We start from the raw sequence: 20982 nt of genomic DNA, 5'->3' as shown, positions 1-20982 counted from the left end.
GACATTAGCCAGTTTGGGATTTTTGGATTCCAACATGGTACAGAGTAGTAGTCGTCAGGCAACATGAGAACTGGAAGAAGGTTCCTCAAGCAATCTAGTGCTCCTCCCCTCTTCACTGATGAAAAAATTGAGTCCCCAAAGGGTTAATGTACTCACTCAGGATCACAAAGCAAAGACAAAAGAACTGTGTTTCTTTATGCATTATGGCTTTCTGTAAGGACAGATCCTCTTGTCATAGTTGGGAAAAATTAATGACCGGATGGATCCCTCTCCAAATGTAAAGAGATGGTATTTTAAAGATCACTGGTGACCTAAATGTATTTCTTAGTGAAGCAGTTAAATAATTTAGACACAGAGTAATATTTTATTAGCATTAACAATTTATTAGCAGAATGAAATGACACCTCTAGATCTCAACACGTACAGGATCTTACATAATAAACAACATGAACATATCCTTCCAGAAGAAAAACATCTGCTATTAACCAACTACCCGCCCCCCCCTCCTGCAATAGACTGCAATCCATCAACTCATTCTCATCCCATAGAGGGTTAAGCATGATTTATATAGAATGGCATCAAGGCACTTGCTTTAATTAAAAACAGATATATGTGGTATAAAACATGTTCCCAAAAGTCATTAGCCTTGAACAATTGGGGAAAAAAAGGGCAGTATACTTTTTTAGGGAATAGACAAAACTGAGAATTTACGTTCATTCACCTGTCACCCTGATATTGTCTTGATTTGTATATAACATTGCAAAGGAGACAAAAAAAGGTAGCGTTGTATATAGATTGATTTGTTCCCACTAATTTTTGAGAAATCATGGTAGCATCAGAATTCAAATACTAATTCCCCAACTGATTTGAATGGAAAAGGCAAGAGCTTTTCGATTCCTAGCATCTTATTATTTTAGGGGTGAGGGACGGGGGGATGGGAGATGGTGAAAAGGGGGTGTGAACTTCCCTAAAATAAGTTAATGTAAAAAAATTTTTTCTAAGTTTATTTGAGAGACAGAAAGATTGTGAGTGGGGGGAGGGGCAGAGAGAGAGGAAGAGAGAGAGAGAATCCCAAGCAGGCTCTGTGCTGTCAGTGCAGAGCCCAATGCAGGGCTCGATCCCACAAACCATGAGATCATGACCTGAGCCGAAATCAAAAGTCAGAGCTTAACTGACTGAGCTACCCACATGCCCCGTAAAATAAGTCCATTAAAGCTGCAGTTAAAAATCCTTTCTGGCTAAGTCTGCTTGTCTATTTGCCAACTAAAAAACCTTCAGTTAGAAATTTTGCCATTGGTATTTTGTTTATATTGGATTAGATTATATTAATTACATTGTAAGTATTTGGCCTTTTTAAGAGCTATAATTCAAGTCCAAAAAAGGTACAATGCTCCAGTGCAGACTTGCAAACATTGTACCTCCAATGAACGCATTTGGTGTCCTTCATTATTCTAGTTTTCATAATTCAGGATCTCCTTATCTTGTGTCATTAAGAGAAAAATAAAATTCATATCAAAAAAATTCACTATTTAGTATATTGCTTATTTAACTTTCCCAACTGTATTGAATATGTTCACTTAAAAATTTTAGGTGCAAAACACTTTTCAAAAATAGTCCTTGTCAGGATAAAAATTACCTTATAAAAATAAATCTTCTCCTACTCCCACATCTAAATTCTCCATCCCTAAAGTTACTAATGTTTGTTTTTTAAAAACTAAAATGTACCTTTAACTTACAATATTTCAACAGTGTTTTACTTTAATCATAGGCTGTGATAACAAACCAGTAGGCTTATTATTTGGGCCTGTTCCATTATAATTTTCATTCTTGTTATTAGCACCTGATGATTCCAATCATGATTATCTAATAAAATCTTAGTACAAAAGGAAAAAAAGCCAAATTAGTTCAAAGGCTAAAAGCTTTCTAGATCTGATTTCCTCTTCTTTGCAGTTTTTTAAACCCAGCTTCAAATTAAGGCATCACTAAAATAGAGAAAGAAAACAGATGCAAAAAATGAAAAACATCAAAGAACAGAAAAACTAAACGAAGTCTAAATCCTATTCATGGGATTTTTACCATGTCACTGGAATCATTCCCTGAATAGACCAGGAGTGTTCATGCCTCCTTGTTTGCCTCAGTTGCCGGTCTTCTGCTCAGACCTCAGTCCAGGCTCAGCTTAGCCCCTCCATAAACCCCTCCAAGTGTCCTGGGTGTTATCCTAGGAGGGTGACCATTATAGCCCATCTGCGAGATTTAGTACCATAGTTCTAGTACTTGGTGCAGGACCCTAGACTCCAGCACGGATCCTCAGTAAGTACTGAGATATTATCTACATTGCTGAAAAAACAAAACAAAACCCTATAGCTCATCTGTAGCAATACACAAAGGAAAACAATCCTTAAGAACAATAACAAGCATCACAAAGCTCAAATTTATCATTGTAACTTCTAGACTAATTTAAGTTCCCAAGAAATTCATGGTGTTTTTCTCAGTTTCCTATTAAGATCAGGGCTAAAAGCCACACAATGCATTCTTCAGTGACCAACTGCTAAGAAAAATCCCCTTACAGAGAATTATTGTTCTGGTTAAAACATTTTCATTAGCATTAGACTAGTCTAATGAACTCATCTAACTTCTTGATACATGTTTAAAGATTACCATGTACCATACTGTAAATTTACCAACAAATTTTGGCTTCAATGACTACTACTGTTTAACAGCTAAGTCAGACTATCAAAATTTGTTTTCCTTTGGTCCTATTAAACAAAACTTGTCAACTAGACATCTGTCACTTCTACCACCATCAGAGGCTATAGTCACTCAGTCTAGTGCTCCAGAGCAGGTCCACTGGGCCTTTGCCCCAGCCCTAGGGTACCACATGCTCCTCAGCTCTTTCTGCTTTGGTGAATCTACCCTCCCTTTCTTGTAACAGAACCCAGTTCCGACCTTGCTGTCAAAACTAAGGTGTGGCTCCTAATCCTGATCTCCCAAGGTCAGGACCAACCAGGGATTGGACTCCATTCAACTGAGTCCCTCTCCTTTCTCCCCCATTTGGTCAGAGATCGTCTTTTTTCGATGGTGTATTCCCTTCACTCCTCTTGACAGTTATCCTTACTCTTTCTGTTTTTAGCATACTCCCCCCTTCCAGTTTTTACTATCAAGAATGTACACATTACGTTTCAATTACATGACCATTTTAAGATATTTAGAATTTCATACATTTGTCAATAAGCAATGAGAAAACACTTCATTTAGATTCTAAAGTTTAAGGTATGCAAGATATTTTTGTATCAATAAAGTATGTAAAGTATCAGTTATTGAACTCAAGGTCTAAGCCCTTGAGCAAGAAAGAAAATGAAAACAATAGTTTTGTTGGTGAACTAGATTTTGGTTTCGGATTTGATTTTTTTTAAACACTAGCAATCAATAATGTGTAAGTATAGGTGGACCTCAACCAAAGCAGAGGATGGAGCTATAAATTCTAGTGAAATCTTAAGTGTTTTTGTAAGTAGCTACCAAAAGCAGAATCTCTTTGTTTGTTTGTTTGGGTAGGAGAGGAACAAACCAGAATACAATTCGAGAATTTGCTAATTGCATACAGCTCCATTAATTGTTTATATCCACATGTGGACAGAAATGCCAGGTAAAAATCAGACCCTGTTACTCCTAAGGGATTCTCCAAATTCCGTGGACACTTTTCTTTGCTGTGCTAGTGTTTGCTAAATTACAGACAGGGTCGTCTTGAACATGTACTTATTTACTCTCTCACATGACATTAGACATCTATAATGGTCGGGATTCAAACCTGCCTTGAGGGAGGGAGAACAGGGATTAAAAACAAATAACCAACCAAGACACTGGAATTTTACTATTTCTATCCCTAAAACTGGGTAGAAAGGGCAAATATTGGCTGAAAGCAAACCAAAAAACCCCACGAATACAAACGGTAGTTAACATTTCTGAAATTCTAGACTAAAGTTCTAAAAGGATGTCAAAATTTAGTACTATTATATTTAATCATGAAATCAATCACCTCAAAGACAGAAATCCAACTTTTTACTGAGAAACTGCTTTGTTTTAACAACTGAAAGGCATTTTCCATGCAAATAGATGGACAGAGCTCCACCAATAGAAAAGCAATACTTGAAATTTATGAAGCCCAAAAGAAAGCTAAATATGTTTTAAAGTGTCCCACTCTAATAGATGCCCTACCCATAGGGTTTGGGTCTCACATTTAAATTGTTTAGAATGTAGTGCAGGTTAAAAAATGATTTGCGTTTTTGCAATTATTTTTCTTGCTTTAAATACTGTAGCTAAATGTTTTAACGTCCTCTAAATTAGTCTCCTCATCCTAACTTTGGAAAACCCCTATTTTTTCTTGTCTATCAAGGTCCACATACAGGACAATAAGCTTTCAATGCCAGACATTCTTGCTTTTCAAAAGGAACTATTCCTGGAGCCACAACCTGTGGCCAGCTGTCATAAATAATACACCCACAGAATCTGGGATGTTTCTAAATCCTCTTGCATAACAGCTTTAGGTGGCCCAAAGAGTTAAAAGCTGTCACTGTCATCCATATTTACTGGACATCAATAGGGTGCCTGACAGTGAGCATTAGCTTTGTTTTCACTAAAACATCCACCAATTAATTATTGATGTTCTTCTGGAAGCACGCTATCACTTCCATGCATTCTTTTCCATTGGTTACAATAAAATATTCTTGCAGAGTAAAGATGAACAGTACCTCCTACTTGAGAAAGACTGTCAATCCGCAGTGGACCCTCACTAAAATGCCAAGGGAAGGGGAAAAAAATTCACTGCTAAGTATACAAATTCCTAAGGGAAACTGTCAATCATTCCTTTTTGCAATCCATCCAACAGTTTGCCTCAAGCTCATTAAAAACGCCTTCTAGACTTGTGGAGTTGGCATTCTGCCTTCTACCTGGCAAGCTAGTTGCTGGTAATCCTCAACAGTGTAAGACAGATTCCATGGGAAACAATGGATGAATGAAAGCTACACCAGAGCTTAATGGTAGAGAAATACTCAGAAACAGGGATTGATTGAGGTCACAGAAAAGACAGGGCAGATTCCTATTATTTTGGCTGATTATGAGCAAGAGCCCTTTGCTTATCCACTTACCCTAAACAAAAAGGCATGAATAAAAACATCAAGTGTATTACAGAGAATGCTGTAAGTAATATGAGGCTGGCTGGTAGGATTTCACAAGCCTGCCCAGCCATCCAGCTCCTAATAAGATAGTGCCCGTGGTTCCTTGCCTTAAGGCAAGGAATGGCGCTCTCGTATTAAAAGCCAGAGATCTTACTGCTGTCTAGGGAGTAAAGACTGGGAATGGAGAAACACAAGTAAGAACGAACCTGGTGCTCCAGAAGTCTCCCGACCTGCTGGTATAAGAGCAGGCACAACACTGTTTCCCTGCCTCCTTTCTACTCCCTCTCCAAAGAGCCATATCAAGCAGGCTCCAGCACTTCTCAGAATGTCAACGACAGCTTTACTTCCTGGAGAAGGAAGAATCCAAATGCGAATCTTCTAAAACACAAGATGGTAATTAAGTTTGGGGGTCACTTTACAGTTCAATTCAATAGACATTTAATTCCAAGAATACCTCATATCTGCAAGAAAGCTTGAAACCATGGTATTTTCTTCTTTTTGATTCTGGTTGACTATAAGCTCTACTCTGCTGCATATGTGTAGATATCTACAAAGGCCATCAGCTTCAAAGGAATAATACCTAATCATCAGGTTAAAATTTCAAGTGTGCAACATTTTCTGCTGTGGAACCGGAAAGTGTTACACACTTCAAACCAACCTACTGGCTAGACATAAGTATTCTTTCCATCTACTTTCTCAATCACTGGAAGGACTTAGACCATTGGGAATACATACTCCTTTCTGATTCTGATATTCTTCTGCAAAAGCCATCGCTTCATAGACACTATAAAAGAGAAGGTTTTCTTCTTCCTTTTTGCAATACTCTCCGCAGGCCAGGGAATCCCTCACAGAGGGATTGCACTGAGCCAGCAGAACCTGGATGCCAATGGCTTCATAATCTCTACGAACTTCTTTCAGGGTGTGGATCCCTGCTGTATCTAAAAACTGTATTGCACTGCAGTCAATTACTATGGTATGGAGATCCAAAGGATCATGGGAAAGTTGCAGTGAAACTTCATCCTGGATTCCACTGAAAATCACTGTCTCCTTTGTGATCTTTGTCTTGGCAGCCTTCTTCTGAGCTGCCTTTACTAAGACTGGGTTGAGAGTTTTTTTGTATAAAGCAGATTTAAAACATTCTTTGTTTATGTAGTAGAGAGGGGCTACAAAACGGAATATCTTGACGCCTGGCTTTGTCTGAAGATTCTTATAAGCAGACATGGATTCAAAGATTTCGGACTCTTCCACCCAGCCAAGCAATGAAATCTTTGGCTTCTGTGTGCGGAGAATGACACAAAACATAGAAAAACAAACCCCAATGAGCAGGCCTATTTCAGTACTTATCAGTGCAGAGGACAGCATAGTGACAAACCAGATAACTGTATCCATTCTGCTAACCTTCCACATTTTGGGTAGATCCTTAAATTTACGTAGGGCTCCCCGGAGATTTACAATAGTGATCACACCAAGGACACTTTTCTGAAGAGAATAGAATAAAGGAGCAATTACCAGGAGGACCAACAAAAGAACCAAAGCTGTCACCACAGCAGAAAGCTGAGTTTGGCAGCCTGTTGATTCTTTAACCAAAGTCTTCGCAAGAGCCGCGCTAGTAGTAAAGCAGTGGAAGAAGGAAGGGATGATATTGCAAAAGCCAATGGCATACATTTCCTGATTAGCTCTGACTGTGTAGCCATGTTTCTTGGCAAACATCTCAGAAAGTGATACAGTGATAGCAAAACCAATGATAGAAATAGCTATTGCGTCTACAGCCAAACTGGGAATTAAGTTCCAGTCCGGTGCTTTGGGTGGCATAAACCCCGTGGGAATATGTCCAGCAATACTGCTATTGTATTTCTCGTGGAGTTTCCCAAAATGAGAAGCTAATGTGGCTGCCACGACGACAATGAGTTCGGTAGGAATTGGTGCCTTAAGCTTGGACTTGAAGTGCTCATTGAGTTCTTTGGTTGGCAAAAGAACCAAAAGGCACAAAAGGCTGGTGATGAGATCACAGATATTGGTCCTATGGATGTTTCTGAAGATATGTATCCAAGTAGTGATGAGCGAGCCCACACCATTACTCCGAGGAAGGCTGAGCCCAAGGAGGTACTTGGCCTGAGATGTAAGAATAGTGAAGGAGGCACCAGTGACAAATCCACTCAGCAAGGCATCTGAGAGGTAGACAGAAACAAAGCCCACTTGAAAGAAGCCCATCGCTACCTGGAAGGAAGGATATACAAGTGTTAAATATAAATGGAAAAGAGCTTCTAAATCCTCTAATATCCTGGCACTGCCTTGCATGGAGACATACATCAGAGCATCACAAAATGTCAGAGGTAGAAAAAAACACAATCATACATCAACCCTCTCATTTTACAAAGAGAGGGTTCATTTTACTGACACTCAGAGGGTTAAGCAACTGGTCCAAAGTCTCACTGTTCCTCAGCCTGGGTAAGACAAGAACTTAGGGTTCCTACCTTCTTGTACAATGTTTCTGAAATGTGAATAAAGTTCAGACCTCAAGAAAACAATGTCCACAAAAAATTACAAATTACAAAAACTCAAATTGGAAAAATTCTTCTAATGACAAGGGCATGTATTTCCATTAAATTATAAATCGTTACCATAAAAGTAAAGTTTTAATTAATAAAAAAATTTTGATTCACATCAAAATAGAATCACATTTAAATTATAGAACAGTCTTTAACCTCACGCTGAGAAACTATTCTCATTCAGTGTGTGTGTGCTTATGCCAAACTGCTTCCCATATTAATTCTGCATCGTCAAAGATACATTTTTACTTCTTTATTTTTTTCCTCTTCCCAATAATTCCTCAGAATTTCCCTGAGCCCTTCCTCATTCTTGGTGAGACATAATAACAAAAAAGCAAAACTGGACCCTGAAGAGCACCACTCTGCACAGCAGCCCCTTCTCTTCCTCTTTCCCAGGCACCAAACTAAGTGAGCTACTCTTCCCTTTCCCATATTGGAACCAGATGCCTATAATGGAGAAGAGGTTTAATGCTGGCATCGACTCCCAGATGCTAAAAGACAGGGGTGTGATGACAATGGTAGGTTTGCGGATTCTATGGGAGACCCAAGGAGAATTTAATTTGTAATCCTTTCTTCTGGCTAATCATATGAAATATGGTTCTCAACTTGTTCCCTAGCAGTCCACGGAAAGTGCTGTCTTTAGTGAGAGTCACTTACTAGAGCAACGATTCTAAAGTGGGGTTGGTGGCGGGGGGGGGGGGGGGGCATCTATAGTTTGAAATCTCCTGCACTCCTCCCTCTGCCAACCCTCATCCTGTTACCCTCCTCCTGCTTGTTAGTGCTGACTCTGCCAATAAGGAACCACACACAATCTCAAGAAAACCCAGTGTTTCTCAACATGTAAAATTAAGGAGTTGTACTAGGTGATCTGAGGTCCCTTTCTGGTCTACATTTTGCAACCAAATAATTACAATCTGGCTGACTGAAATTCACTGGTTCAGAGGCAGCCTAAGGTTGAGGAAAGAGAAGCAGCCTTATCTTCCATGTGGAGTCAAACTATGGTCTGAATTTTGGCTCTATCCCTCACATATCCTAAGCATTCAGTAAATGACAGCTTTAACTACTAAGATCTCTGAGATCCCTTACAGATCTGAGATTTCATGTATGGTGAATTCTTTTGGTAGAAGCAACCACCCGTTCCATTGTTTCTTACCTGATAAACTCCAGCCATAAAGGTCACAGTGCTGCCAACTGCAATTGCATAGCAACTTCTGTCACATATCCAGTCTGATGTCTGGTTTAATAATGTGCTCCCATTTGAAACCATCCCTAAAGAAGGAGCAGTATGGGCAGTGTCATAGCCGGCTTTGTGTAGTTCTCGGTCAACTACCTCACCAATCATAAGGCACAATATTCCAAAAATGCCCACAGAGATGTGACGGGAGGTACCCAATAGGAAATAAATGATGCTGGCAAAAAAAGAGGTGTACAGACCATAGATAGGTTCTTGGCCAGCCAAGAGGGAATAAGCGATGGATTGGGGTACTAATAAGATGCCCACAATCAAGCCAGACATCACATCCCCTAAAATGTTTTTCTTCAGATCATACTTTGGGAGCCATCGCAAAACAGGAAGGAAACCAAAAATCACATTTTTGGCTTTGGTTGGACTGCACTGGCAAGTCCTCCGCAATTTTTTAATGACAAATTTCTTGAAGTTAGTATTTGATTTCTCTTGAGGCTCCATATGGATCCTACGATAAGGTGTGCATTGATCATTGGCTTCAAACTGCTTGAAGTCGGTACTTGATTCATTTGCAGGCTCCGGAGGGATGTTACACAGAGGGCCGTGTTGGTCATTTCCTTCAGATAAGTCAGTGAGTGACAGATCATGTTGCTCTTTACTTTCCAAAGACATTTCTGGAGATAGATGCTTCAGCCTCCTACCCCAAAGAAAAAACCGGGATTAACTGGTTAAGTAATTCTCAGTGCTCACACATTTTAACAGTCCTACTTGTCATCCATGAGAGTGAAGACGAGTTCAGTTCGGGGGTAGGTGTCTTATATTCACTTTCTTTAGTTAGTTGAGCCTCATATGTTTTGATCAGGGAAAACAAAAACAAACACAAAATATAGACCAAAAATAGCCAAGTCAGAGCAAATAATTGATTGGGTATAGGGCTTCCCCAAAGTAAAAACCATCAAGGATTCTTCCCCATCTCTGCCTGGCTCCCCCTGCACTTTTTTCCTCCAAAAAAAGTATCAGGGTGGCCTGTCTCCTACTATCACTATCTTCTTTCCAGGTTTTTCACTCCCAGGTATACTGCAAAACAGGATCTAGTCTCAAAACTTTGCTGCTACCTGCAAGTCCCTGAAGCAAAGAAGATGGTCTTTTTTTTTTTTCTTTTTGAATACACCATAAACTGTTTACCAGATACTTCACAAGTCAGTGTCTTTGTGTTAGCTGTTTGCTTAGCTTAGAATGGCCATCAACCTCTCTGCCCATCAAGATTCTAATCATTTTTACACCCAGTTAAACAACACTACCCTTTCTACAAAGCACCGACCAATCCCCTAGCCCAAGTGAATCACTATACTTCTATATCCCATAGTATTTTTCACTTTCATTATAGTACTAGTAATACTCTTGTGTTAGTTAACTAAGAGTCTCTCCAGCTCTTGGAGGAAAGGATATCTCGCTCATCATTGTAATCACCAACAGGTGGATAGTAATTCCGAGATAGTAGGCTTACAAAATGTTTGAATGGATCAAAGAACAAATGAATACACACTTTATGACTGTGGCCAAACAGAGACAAAATATACTAGACAGAAGACTCAGAAAGTTTCCTGTTTTGGAATTGACAGAAAAATACACCCTTGCAAAGTAATCCACATTAATTTTGTTTGGATGAAGGGGCTATAGCTGATCCTCCCAATGAACAAGAGTAAAATAATAGTTACTTGATGATCTCATTAAGTAGAAAAAGAAGAAAAGAACAGATTTAGATCACAACTTACCCTGAGCAAGTCAATCAGATTGGTGGATACACACAGCAGGTCTTCATTCCTCAATGCAACCGGTCTGTAACTCTCTTCTTACTTCCTACTCAGGCCAACCTAGTTTGAGTACATTTCTTAGGTCCTTTTATTTTGGAACAGCTCTTGGTGATTCCTGGGTCAAAGGGCTTTTCCAAACCTAAGATATGCAAAAGAGGCATAAGAAAAAAACTAAGAAAATCCAAATCTTGCCCTACACGGCTGCTATCCGGGAAGGAAAAAGATAAAAATTAATACTACAAAGTACAAGAGTGATGGAAACTATAAGAAATAATTGAATTGAAATACTAAAAGTGAAAAAAACACAGTAATAGAGATGAAGAATGCCTCTGACAGGATCATCAACAGACTCGACAGAGCCAAAGAAAGAATCCATGAAATTGAGGATAGGTCAATAGAAATTACCCAAATTTAAAAAAAAAGAGAAAAACAGATTTTTTTTTTTTTTTAATCAGTAACAACAATGTAAGAGAACATCCAAGAGCTATGGAAGATAGTAAACAATCTAACTCATGTGTACTTGGAATCCCAAAAGGAGAGGACAAAGAATGGACAGAAGAAATATTTGAAGACATAATGGCCAAGAATTTTCCCAAATTAAAGACAGACACCAAAGTATAGATCCAAGAATCTCAGAGAATACCAAAAATGACAAATATAGAAAGAAAAACCAAACAAAATCCCACACCTACACATATCATATTCAAGCTGCTGAAAACAAAGATAACAGCCTAAAAATGGCCAAATTAAAAACACACACTACATACAGAGGAATAAAGACAAAAATTACAGTGGACTTATTAGAAACATCAGAAGGTGACTGCGTAATACCTTTATCACAGAAAAATAGCTGTCAACCCAGAATTCTATACCTAGAGAAAATATCTTTTAGAAGATGAAGGAGAAACAAAGACTTTCTCAAACACTAAGAATATCCAGCAGACCAGCACTACCATGTATACATATACCAGACAGAAACTAGGGCTACACAAAACACAACAAAGAAATAAAGTCAAGGAATGGAACAAATGAAAATCAAGTCAAATCCATGTTTTAATTTAAAATATCTTAAACTGCTCTAAAAGGTAAACATCTAAGCAATGGTAGGAATGTATTTTGTTTATAGCATACGCAAAATAATATTTATAAAAATAGCACAAAAAAATGGGTAATTGGGAATTGTAAAGTCTTAAACTAGATGTGAAGTGATTCATTATTATTTGAAGGTAGGCTCTGATTAACGATGTATTTGTAAACCCAAGAGGAACCACTAAATTTTTTGAAAGGCATAAACGGTGAGTTAATTGTGGAGATAAAATGAGATCGTAAAAAATTCTCAACCCAAAAGAAAACAAAAAAAGAGGGGGGGAAAAGGAGACCAAAAGTAGATGGAACACACTGAAAATAGCTGGCAGGATGTAGAGTTTAAAACAAACATAAAAATAATCACGTCAAATGTGAATGTTCTAAACGTGCCATTGAAAAGGTAGCCAGTGTCAGATTAGATTAAAAATTAAGACCCAACTATATGCTATCTATAAGAAACCCACTTTAAATATAGATAGATTATAAAAGTGAAAGGACTTGTCCAATGCAGTGATTTATTTAGCTTGTGACTGAGTCAGCTAATAAAATCCAGATTTTAGGACTCTAAGTATAGCTCTTTTTGAGCAAGGCACTATTCCTATCACCTATCTAATTAGCTTTCTCTAACCTCACATAGTTCCAAACACTATAGAATTCAGCTGCTCGACACATTCCAGTTTCACCTACCTGCTACCCCAAATGACCTGGACTGATACCTACAAATGTGTACCCAACTCTCCTTTTACTATACTCTTGGCCGTGGCCCTTTTCCACCTCGAACTCTCAAAAACTTAGGTATTCATTCACAAACAGTCCTAGAAGTAGAACTGACACAGCCATCAGTCTGAATCCAAAAGCCACGCATAGTCTCCTTTATCTATTCTACTCACCTCCTAAAACTCTCAACACTATTTTTTTTCCTTTTTCACACAGATTTTAAAACACAAAGCAACATAAAACTACATTAAAAATTATCTTACACTGGGGCGCCTGGGTGGCTCAGTCGGTTAAGCATCCGACTTCAGCTCAGGTCACGATCTCACGGTCCGTGAGTTCGAGCCCCGCGTCGGGCTCTGGGCTGATGGCTCAGAGCCTGGAGCCTGCTTCCGATTCTGTGTCTCCCTCTCTCTCTGCCCCTCCCCCGTTCATGCTCTGTCTCTCTCTGTCTCAAAAATAAATAAACGTTAAAAAAAAAAAATTATCTTACACTAAATGGTAGGTGTGACCTTCACACACAGTAAGCTCCTTGAGAGCAAGCTCCAGTCTAATTCATCTTTGTATCCCCCAACATGTCCAGGTATATGCTTTCCAAAATAGGAGCTAAAATATTTGCTAAGCAAATAACTCAAGTACAGGAAAAGTAGAATGCAAAGCAATATTTGTTTTCAAGTGGAAATATCTCCTTTGGAACATATTTTTCAAATACCCCTTTTCGCACAAAAATCCTCTCCCTTCCTTAAGCCAGTTACTGCTTTCAATTATAGTATTCATCAATTGCTTCATGGAAATTAAGACATGACAGTGTTTATCCTTGGAATGGAGCCTACAGCCAGACTTCCATTTTAAGGAGGCTGGAATACAAACTATACTTTCCATGAAGTTCAATAAAACACAAGTGTACCGTATCATCTGGGCCAGTTTCTCCCTTTATTAACATTGATAATCGAGAGTGAGAAAAGGAAAGGTTCAAGAGGAAAATACTTGAACCTTCCACATTACCTTGCAGGAATCACAGGGGAAGAAAAAAACAAAACGCTGAACAGTGCATTTACCTATGCATACATTAAAGTACAATGGTAGTTTGAGTAACACAAAAAGGAATGACATTTCTTCACTTTATTCTTTAGCTGCACACATGCAGCTGTGACACCTAGAAAGCGGTGTGATCCAGGTGGCAGACAGGCAGCATTGACACAATTCCCGTGTGAATTACTGAGAGGCTAGAGCACTGGACTAGAAGAGAGGTTACATCCTTTCTGTATGAGCCTGATAGCAGTCAGCCAACTTCTTTTTGAAGATTTGGATAGAAGCAAACCAATGTCTGCTGTTGGTAATTATAGCACATACTTTTAACTAACAATGCATGTATAACAGTTCTGTAATTTGTGAAACTGAAGTGCCTTTTCAGAGGACAATCTTTTTCTTTTTAATTTTTACTGTTTTTAATGCTTATTTTTGAGAGAGAGGGAGAGAGAGAGAGAGAGAAGCAGAGAGAGAAGGAGACACAGAATGCGAAGCAGGCTCCAGGCTCCAAGCTGTCAGCACAGAGCCCGACACAGGGCTCGAACCCACAAACCGTGAAATCATGACCTGAGCCGAAGTCGGACACCTCACCGACTGAGCCACCCAGGCGCCCCTTCTAAGCATCATAAGCTAACCACTGTGCTAGACACACTGCCTCAGAATCTAGACCCAAAACCAAGGGGTCAATCTTTCTTTCCTCTAACCTACTAATCGTATATATCATCCGTCAGTAAGTCCTGTCTGTGCTACCTCAAATATGATATCCACCTGCTCCCTACTGTCCCAAGTACCTGAACCTAATCACTTTTCACTCCCCTCCACCATCACATCTTATCTGGGCTACTCTAATGGCCTACAATACCTGAACCCTGCCTACCTCTCTACCCTCATTTCCTACTGGCCTTCTTGCTGTTCTGGAACACGCCAAGTTGATTCCCTTTCTAAGGTCTTTGCACTTGCTCAAGTTCTCTTTGCCTGTAATAATCACTCCCAGATCTTTGCAGGCTTTTTCTCATCCTTCAGGGCTCAGTCAGTGTATCATCCCCTTAGAGAGACATTCCTTGGCCATTGCAAATAAAATAATACTCCACTCCATCATTCTCTAAATCCTTACCTGGCTTTATTTCTTCATAGCACTTTCACAGGGACTTTTGAAATTATATAATGTATTTATACATTAAAAATACCATTATTTATAGTCTTTCTCATATCCACTGTACAAGAACAATACTTAGCACATAATAGATCAGTAAGTTCTTGCTAAAATGAATAAGAAATCCAGTTTCTACCAACAATCAAAGGACTAAGACAATTATAAACAGATAAGCTATAACACTCTACATGCCATTAACAGAGGTTTGGCGTATTCTGAGAGTGGAGGATGAGCTGTGGGCCAATGTGAACAAGTTGTAAGCAAGAAAGGAAAGGAAACTCAGGCAAGTAAAAGGTCACAGTTTAATCCAAGACCCAGGAAAAAGTCACCTAGAATGCCAATTCCTAGGGTGAAGCTGCAGGAGGTTAAGACTAGAGTGAAAGACTGGTTTCGTATTTGATCCCAAGAAGCCTAGATTTCATCCTGTAAGCTATGGCTGACAAAGGCATAAACTCCAAGGCAGGGCAGGGATGGGAGAGGCTTGACATTTCAGTGGTAGAACAAGACCGGAGACACTAAAGGAGATGGACAAATCCAAGACAGATCGTGAGGTGCGACACGCACAAGGAAGAATGATGTATAGGAACACGGAGGAGGAAACGAAAAGATAGGAGACAACAAAAAGTTTGACTTTAGGTTTCACAGGTTTGAAATTTCTATCAGATGTCCACATGAGGATGTCCAGTGAGCAACTGGAAATGGGGGTATCAGGCCCAAGAGAGAAGCCAAAACTGGAAAAATAAATGGGGAGAGGAGGAACATATTGCACATAAAGGAACATACTAGCACATAAATGGTACCTCATTTTTTCTCTGAACTCCCATTGTTTAGATGTTCAATGAACATTTGTTGGGGAGATGCTTTATCTTCCCAACTAGATTAAGAATTGTTCAAAGAGATGTTTTCTACTTTTTGTGTATTCTCACAATACCTAGCATAAAATCTGGCACACAGAAGGCACCTAGTAAGTTGTTTGTTAATGGGTGGATTGGTTTTTATTATTATTATTTTAATGTTTATTTATTTTTGAGAGAGCGAGCAAGAGCATGTGCACAAGGCGGGGGGAGGGGCAGAGAGAGAGGGAAACACAGAATCTGAAGCAGGCTCCAGGCTCTGAGCTGTCAGTACAGAGCCCGATGTGGGGCTCAAACCTACAAACCGTGAGATCATGACCTGAGCTGAAGTGGGATGCTTAACTGACCAAGCCACCCAGGCTCCCCAGTTGGTTTTTATTTTAAAAAGTTATTTTAACAAAAAGATTTCAAAAAGAACTAAATTTACTTTTAAAACCTAATTTTTGTTTCTCTGAAAGGTAATTGGTACCCTGCTGGTGGAAATGTAAAATGGTGTATCTTTTGAGAAAAACAGTTTGGTAGTTTCCTCTGTTAGAGAATCCTTATGTGACCCAGCAATTCCATTCCTAGATATATACACCCCAAAAATTAAAACCAGGGACTCAAATACTTGTATGCTACTGTTCATAACAGCATTGACTCACAACAGCCAAAAAGTGGAAACAACCTAAGTGTGCACCAACAGACGAATGGATAAACAAAGTGTGATATCAGCCATAAGATGGAATATTATCTAGCCTTTAAAATAAATGAAGTTCTGATACTCGTCACATACATCATGGATGAACTCTGAAACCACTATGAAGCCAGTCACAAAAGGACAAATACTATATAATCCCACTTACATAAAGTATCTATAACAGGCAAATTTAGAGAGACAGAAAATAGATTAGAAATTACCAGGGACTGCAGGGAAGGAGTTATCGCTTAATGGTTACAGTTTCTGTTTCAAGTTTTGTTGTTTTTTTTTTTTAAGTTTATTCATTTATTTTAAAAAAGAGAGCACACACGGGGGAGGGGCAGAGAGAGAGGGAGAGAGAATCCCAAGCAGGCTCCGCACTGTCGGTGTGCAGTCGAATGTGGGGCTCGAACTCAGGAACCTTGAGATCACGACCTGAGCTGAAGAACACCTACTGAGCCGCCCAGGTGTCCCGAGTTTTTTTGTTTTTTTTTTTTAAAGTTTATTTTAAGAGAGAGAGAAAGTGCACAGGCAGAGAGAGAGAGAGAGAGAGAGAGAGGGAGAGAGAGAGAATCCTGAGCAGGCTCCGCACCATCAGCGCAGAGCCTGGCAAGGGGCTCGAACTCACAAATCGGGAGATAAATGACTTGAGCCGAAATCAAGAGTTGGACACTCAACTGACTGAGCCACCCAGGTGCCCCTTAAGTTTTAAAAATAAAAGTCGTGACAGTTGCACGACACAGTGAATCGTACCTAATGCACTGAACTGCAAACTGAAAACGGTTAAAGTGGTCTATTTTACATGTTTAATATATATTTGAACATAAAACCAGGAGGAGAGGAAGCAGAGTATTAAAAGGCTCTTATACACAAAATGGTATAATAATGGCGAAGGTAGAGTGTGATAAATTAAGGATGCATACTATAAACCCTAATACAACTCCATTAATCACAGAGCTATGGCTAATAAACCAACAGAGGAGCTAAAATGGAATCACAGAAAATAATACGAAACAATCCAAAAGAAAACAGAGAAGGGAAAATAAATCGCGACTCCATAAAATAACCGAGATCTAAAGTTTGTGGGAAACTTGAAGTCTTAACATTCACCTCATATTAATGTGAACAAGTCACCTACCAAAAGACTCTCTCTCTTCACTTACACGGAAAAATCTCAGTTACAACTAGGCTGTAACAGGTGTGGACTGTGCGGTTGGGAATCATTTTCCTGTACTCACACTGCTGGCAAGTAGTGGAACCGTGACGGGAAGCAAAGCCTGTGTGATTCACACGCACTCTGTCTCTCGACTGCTTCTTTTGAAACTTCTCAAACCTTCAGAAAAGTTGAAAGAATGATACGTGCAGCACAGTTCACCTATTAAACAATTTCACAGTTCACCAATTGTCAACGTTTTGCTACGTCTGCACTTTTGCACCTCTCCATCCACACCGGTTGGTTGCTTTGGAGTTTTGTCCCCAGACGTACTTCAGCCTTAAACACCTAACTGAACCCGTCGTTTTTTTTTTTAACCACCATGCTGTGTTGCCTCTTTTTCAAAAGAAGCATTCATTAACAAGAGATCGAACCATGTGGATCACTCTTCGAAAATCTGCAATGGCACCCCACCTCCTCCTGCATACGGTCTACAAAGTTTAGCACAGGCTTCTCTCTCTGAACGAGCTGAACCTGCCTTTCTTTTGCTTCTTTCCATGCTCTGGTGTTCTAGTCACCAATCTAGGAAAATATTAAGCATCCCTGGTTCCTCTGAGCCTTTCCTCATGTTGTTCACTCAATCTGGAATGCCTTTCCTTTCTATCTCCATTTATCTTGGTCCTTTTCCTAATCCTTTAAGGCCCACCTCAAACGCCACTATGACGTATTGTTTCTGGTATAAAGCCCAATCAATGTAAGACGAAAAACTAAAATACCAAAGAGGAAAATAACGTCATGTAAAACCACGATCAAATAATAGTTCCTTGAAGAGTAAGTCACAGCTTTCAAAAAGATTTCATATACACCTCCCACTTGCCTCCTCAACAGATCCGAGAACAGATTATGAGTCCTCTCCTCCAATATGAGAAAAACCAAAGTTGTAGTCACTGCCTCAACTAGTAGGACCAAAGTCTCAACCCTCGTTTTCCAATTTCCAAGGTTCCCTCTCTTTCCAAAATACCACCTGACCCCCCAGATTTGTTTCCTTGCTAAGAAGTCTTCGGGGCTAGTTCAAATTGCCATTTTGCGGCCAAGTGCTCAACTCATAGTTCTGAGTCTTATTAATTTTAATCAGTGAAGGTGGCAAAACTCTTGAAGCTGTTGGCACAACATTATTGAAGCAGGTTTGGCAGAGGATTAAGAATGAAATCAATTTTATCTTTCACATTACACATGTGCACTGGTAACGTTTTCATTTTCTTTTTTTCTGTCAGGAGCAACAATGTAAAATTTATCTCTGTAACTGTACTTTGGCCAGAATAATAATTCAGATCCCAGCGGAGAGTCAAACAGGCCAAGCAGGTTGTTCCTACCTCCGTCTCCTTTTGCTGGCCCTCTAACTAGAATGGTGCTCGGGGCTGTGTTCATAGCTTTCCCTCTTGCTTCTTTTAGGTTTCCGCTCAAATACTACCCTAAGCAGTTCCTTCCCAGACACAACACATAATACAGCATCACTGCCGCCACCACGCCTCCCTCCCTCATCCCTGCCCTGTACTCCTGTCCCCCTTACTTTGCTTTATTTTTCTCCATGGCCCTTCTTACCATCTCATACTTTTATTTATTTATTTATTTATTTATTTAGTTAGTTAGTTAGTTAGTTAGTTAACTTTTGGTTAATTGTCTTTCTCATCAGTGCAGTAATTTGCTCTTTGGTTCACAGCTGTTATCTCCAGGGTCTTGAACCATGCTAGCACCTAATAAGTGCTTAACAAATATTTGTTGAGTGAATGGAGAAATGACACTTGAACAGCTATGTAGTAAAGAAAAAGGAGTGACCTCTCTCTCTCTCTCCGCCTCCATGCGCCATAACGAAGTTTATGTCATGAAATTTCAGTGTGGCAAGCATCTGCTTGGGGGGGGGGGGTCTATGCTCACTAAAAGCGAAGTCAATGATCAAAATCCTCACCCCTTGTGAATCCAATCTGGACCTCTCCCCAGCCCTGAATGTGTTATCTCTAGATCTACCCCTGGGAGGCAGCATATTATAGTTCAGTGATATTCAAGTGCGGTTTCTCAGGCAAATCCAGGGATGAGATCCAAGACTGAATCCCTGGAGACTCAGAGCCAGTGAGGTAAGGGCCCTACTAGGAGAATCACTGGATATGTCCTGGAGTTGAACAGATTTCTATTCAGATCCCAGCCACACTATTCAACAACTGTATGGCACGGGTGAAAAACTTCCTTTTACTCAGCATCATTTTCTCACCTGTAAAATGGGGATAACATTATCTAACTTGCAGGGCTGTTGTAAAGGTAGTACAAGTACCCAGCACAGTGCCTGGCACATAGCATTTGTTCAATAAACGACAGTTACTAGTCTGTCCTTCGAGATTCTTGACGGGGGAAAAAAAATGGGCTTCTGTCTTCCAGTAGGTTTGGCTTTCCTTTTCTCTCTTGATTTTCAAAAACAAGAACTTCTGCTTAACCCAATACTGGATATCACACTGGTTCCAGATTTGACATAAAGAGCCCTAGAGAAAAGGAGGGGGGCGGAAAAAAAGGTACTAGAATGGGTGCCAGAAAGTTTAAGTCCTGAATGCTCCCAACTCAGGTGGTCCCCAATCCGTGCAAAAAAAAAAAAAAAAAAAAGGACTCAGCCTTATATTCTATGAGTTTGGGAGAGGTGGGTACAAGTCCCAGCTCTGCAAATGACATGCTGTATAATTTCAGGAGAGGACCTGGCCCTCCCTCTCTGTGTCCTTTCAGTGTTCCCAACTATCCAGTGAAAGATTACAACTTAGTCTATGTGTCTCGAAGTACAGTCCCTGATTTGTACTTAACCAGATGTGTGGTTTTAAAAACCAAGATAATGAGGTCCTCTCCCGTGTCCAAGCCTGGTTCCCCATCTGTCCGAGGGTGGGACGCTGGGTGGTGGCGGCGGCTCCTATCTCCTAGGTCTTTCTCCCAGTTTTCCGAGTTTCAGACGCCTAGACGAGGGCTCCAACACAAGAGCAGCACGGCTATCTACGAGGTGCGGGGCATCCGCGTGATGTGGGGTGGAAGGTGGGTAGCCCTGAGGCCGAGGAGTGGGGTCGGAATCGCCGCAACGAGAGTCGGGGGCTTTCACCCTGCTCCGGGTCTGCGGACCGAGGGTACAACCCTGACGCACACCCACCTACAACGGCCTGGCCACGACGCCCACGTCGACCGTTGGTCCGGGCTTCCTGCCACCACGTCTCCGGCACAGGCCAGAACGACCCTAAGAGGGGCCCGCTGACCGCGTGGAGGCCGGCACCGCCCGGTTCCCCCTTCTCGCGTCCCCTCCCCTCTTCTCACCTCTAGGTCCCTGGCCTCCCTGTGCGACGAGGCTCCGCGGCACGTCCTGCGCCGTGGCGAGGCTGAGGGGACACAGCAGCGCCTGCAGAGGTAGCCCGGTCCCGGGCCGGCCTCCCTTTAACCGGCCCGTCCCCTTCCCCGCCCATCGCCCGGCCCCCGAGGAAGGCGGGGCCCCACCGGGCGGGACCGCGGAGAGCGGCCTGGAAGCACCGGTGGAGAGGTGCGGAAGACCCAGCCAGTATGACTGCCCGGACGGTG

The 20982-nt window shown here is 40.7% G+C and overlaps 1 protein-coding gene across 2 annotated transcripts; it reads right to left on the bottom strand.

Annotated features, from left to right (window-relative positions):
• Positions 1-360: 360 nt before the first annotated feature.
• Positions 361-20982, bottom strand: SLC26A2 (solute carrier family 26 member 2). Of its 2 annotated transcripts, none has more exons than XM_019464399.2 (4): positions 20725-20982; positions 10682-10859; positions 8874-9603; positions 361-7388 (listed from the first exon to the last, which is right to left on the bottom strand). In XM_019464399.2, exons 3-4 carry the CDS (start codon positions 9576-9578, stop codon positions 5868-5870), a joined length of 2226 nt encoding a protein of 741 aa, XP_019319944.1. In that variant the 5' UTR covers positions 9579-9603; positions 10682-10859; positions 20725-20982; the 3' UTR covers positions 361-5867. The 2 variants fall into 2 exon arrangements, with proteins under 2 accessions (XP_019319944.1, XP_019319945.1); XM_019464400.2 differs by lacking the exon at positions 20725-20982 and adding an exon at positions 17474-17597.

This window comes from Panthera pardus, unplaced genomic scaffold, assembly GCF_024362965.1.
Source record: "Panthera pardus isolate Hobbes unplaced genomic scaffold, ASM2436296v1 HiC_scaffold_2, whole genome shotgun sequence".
NCBI classification, from domain to species: Eukaryota; Metazoa; Chordata; class Mammalia; order Carnivora; family Felidae; genus Panthera; species Panthera pardus.
This window is presented reverse-complemented; position numbering and strand designations above follow the sequence as displayed.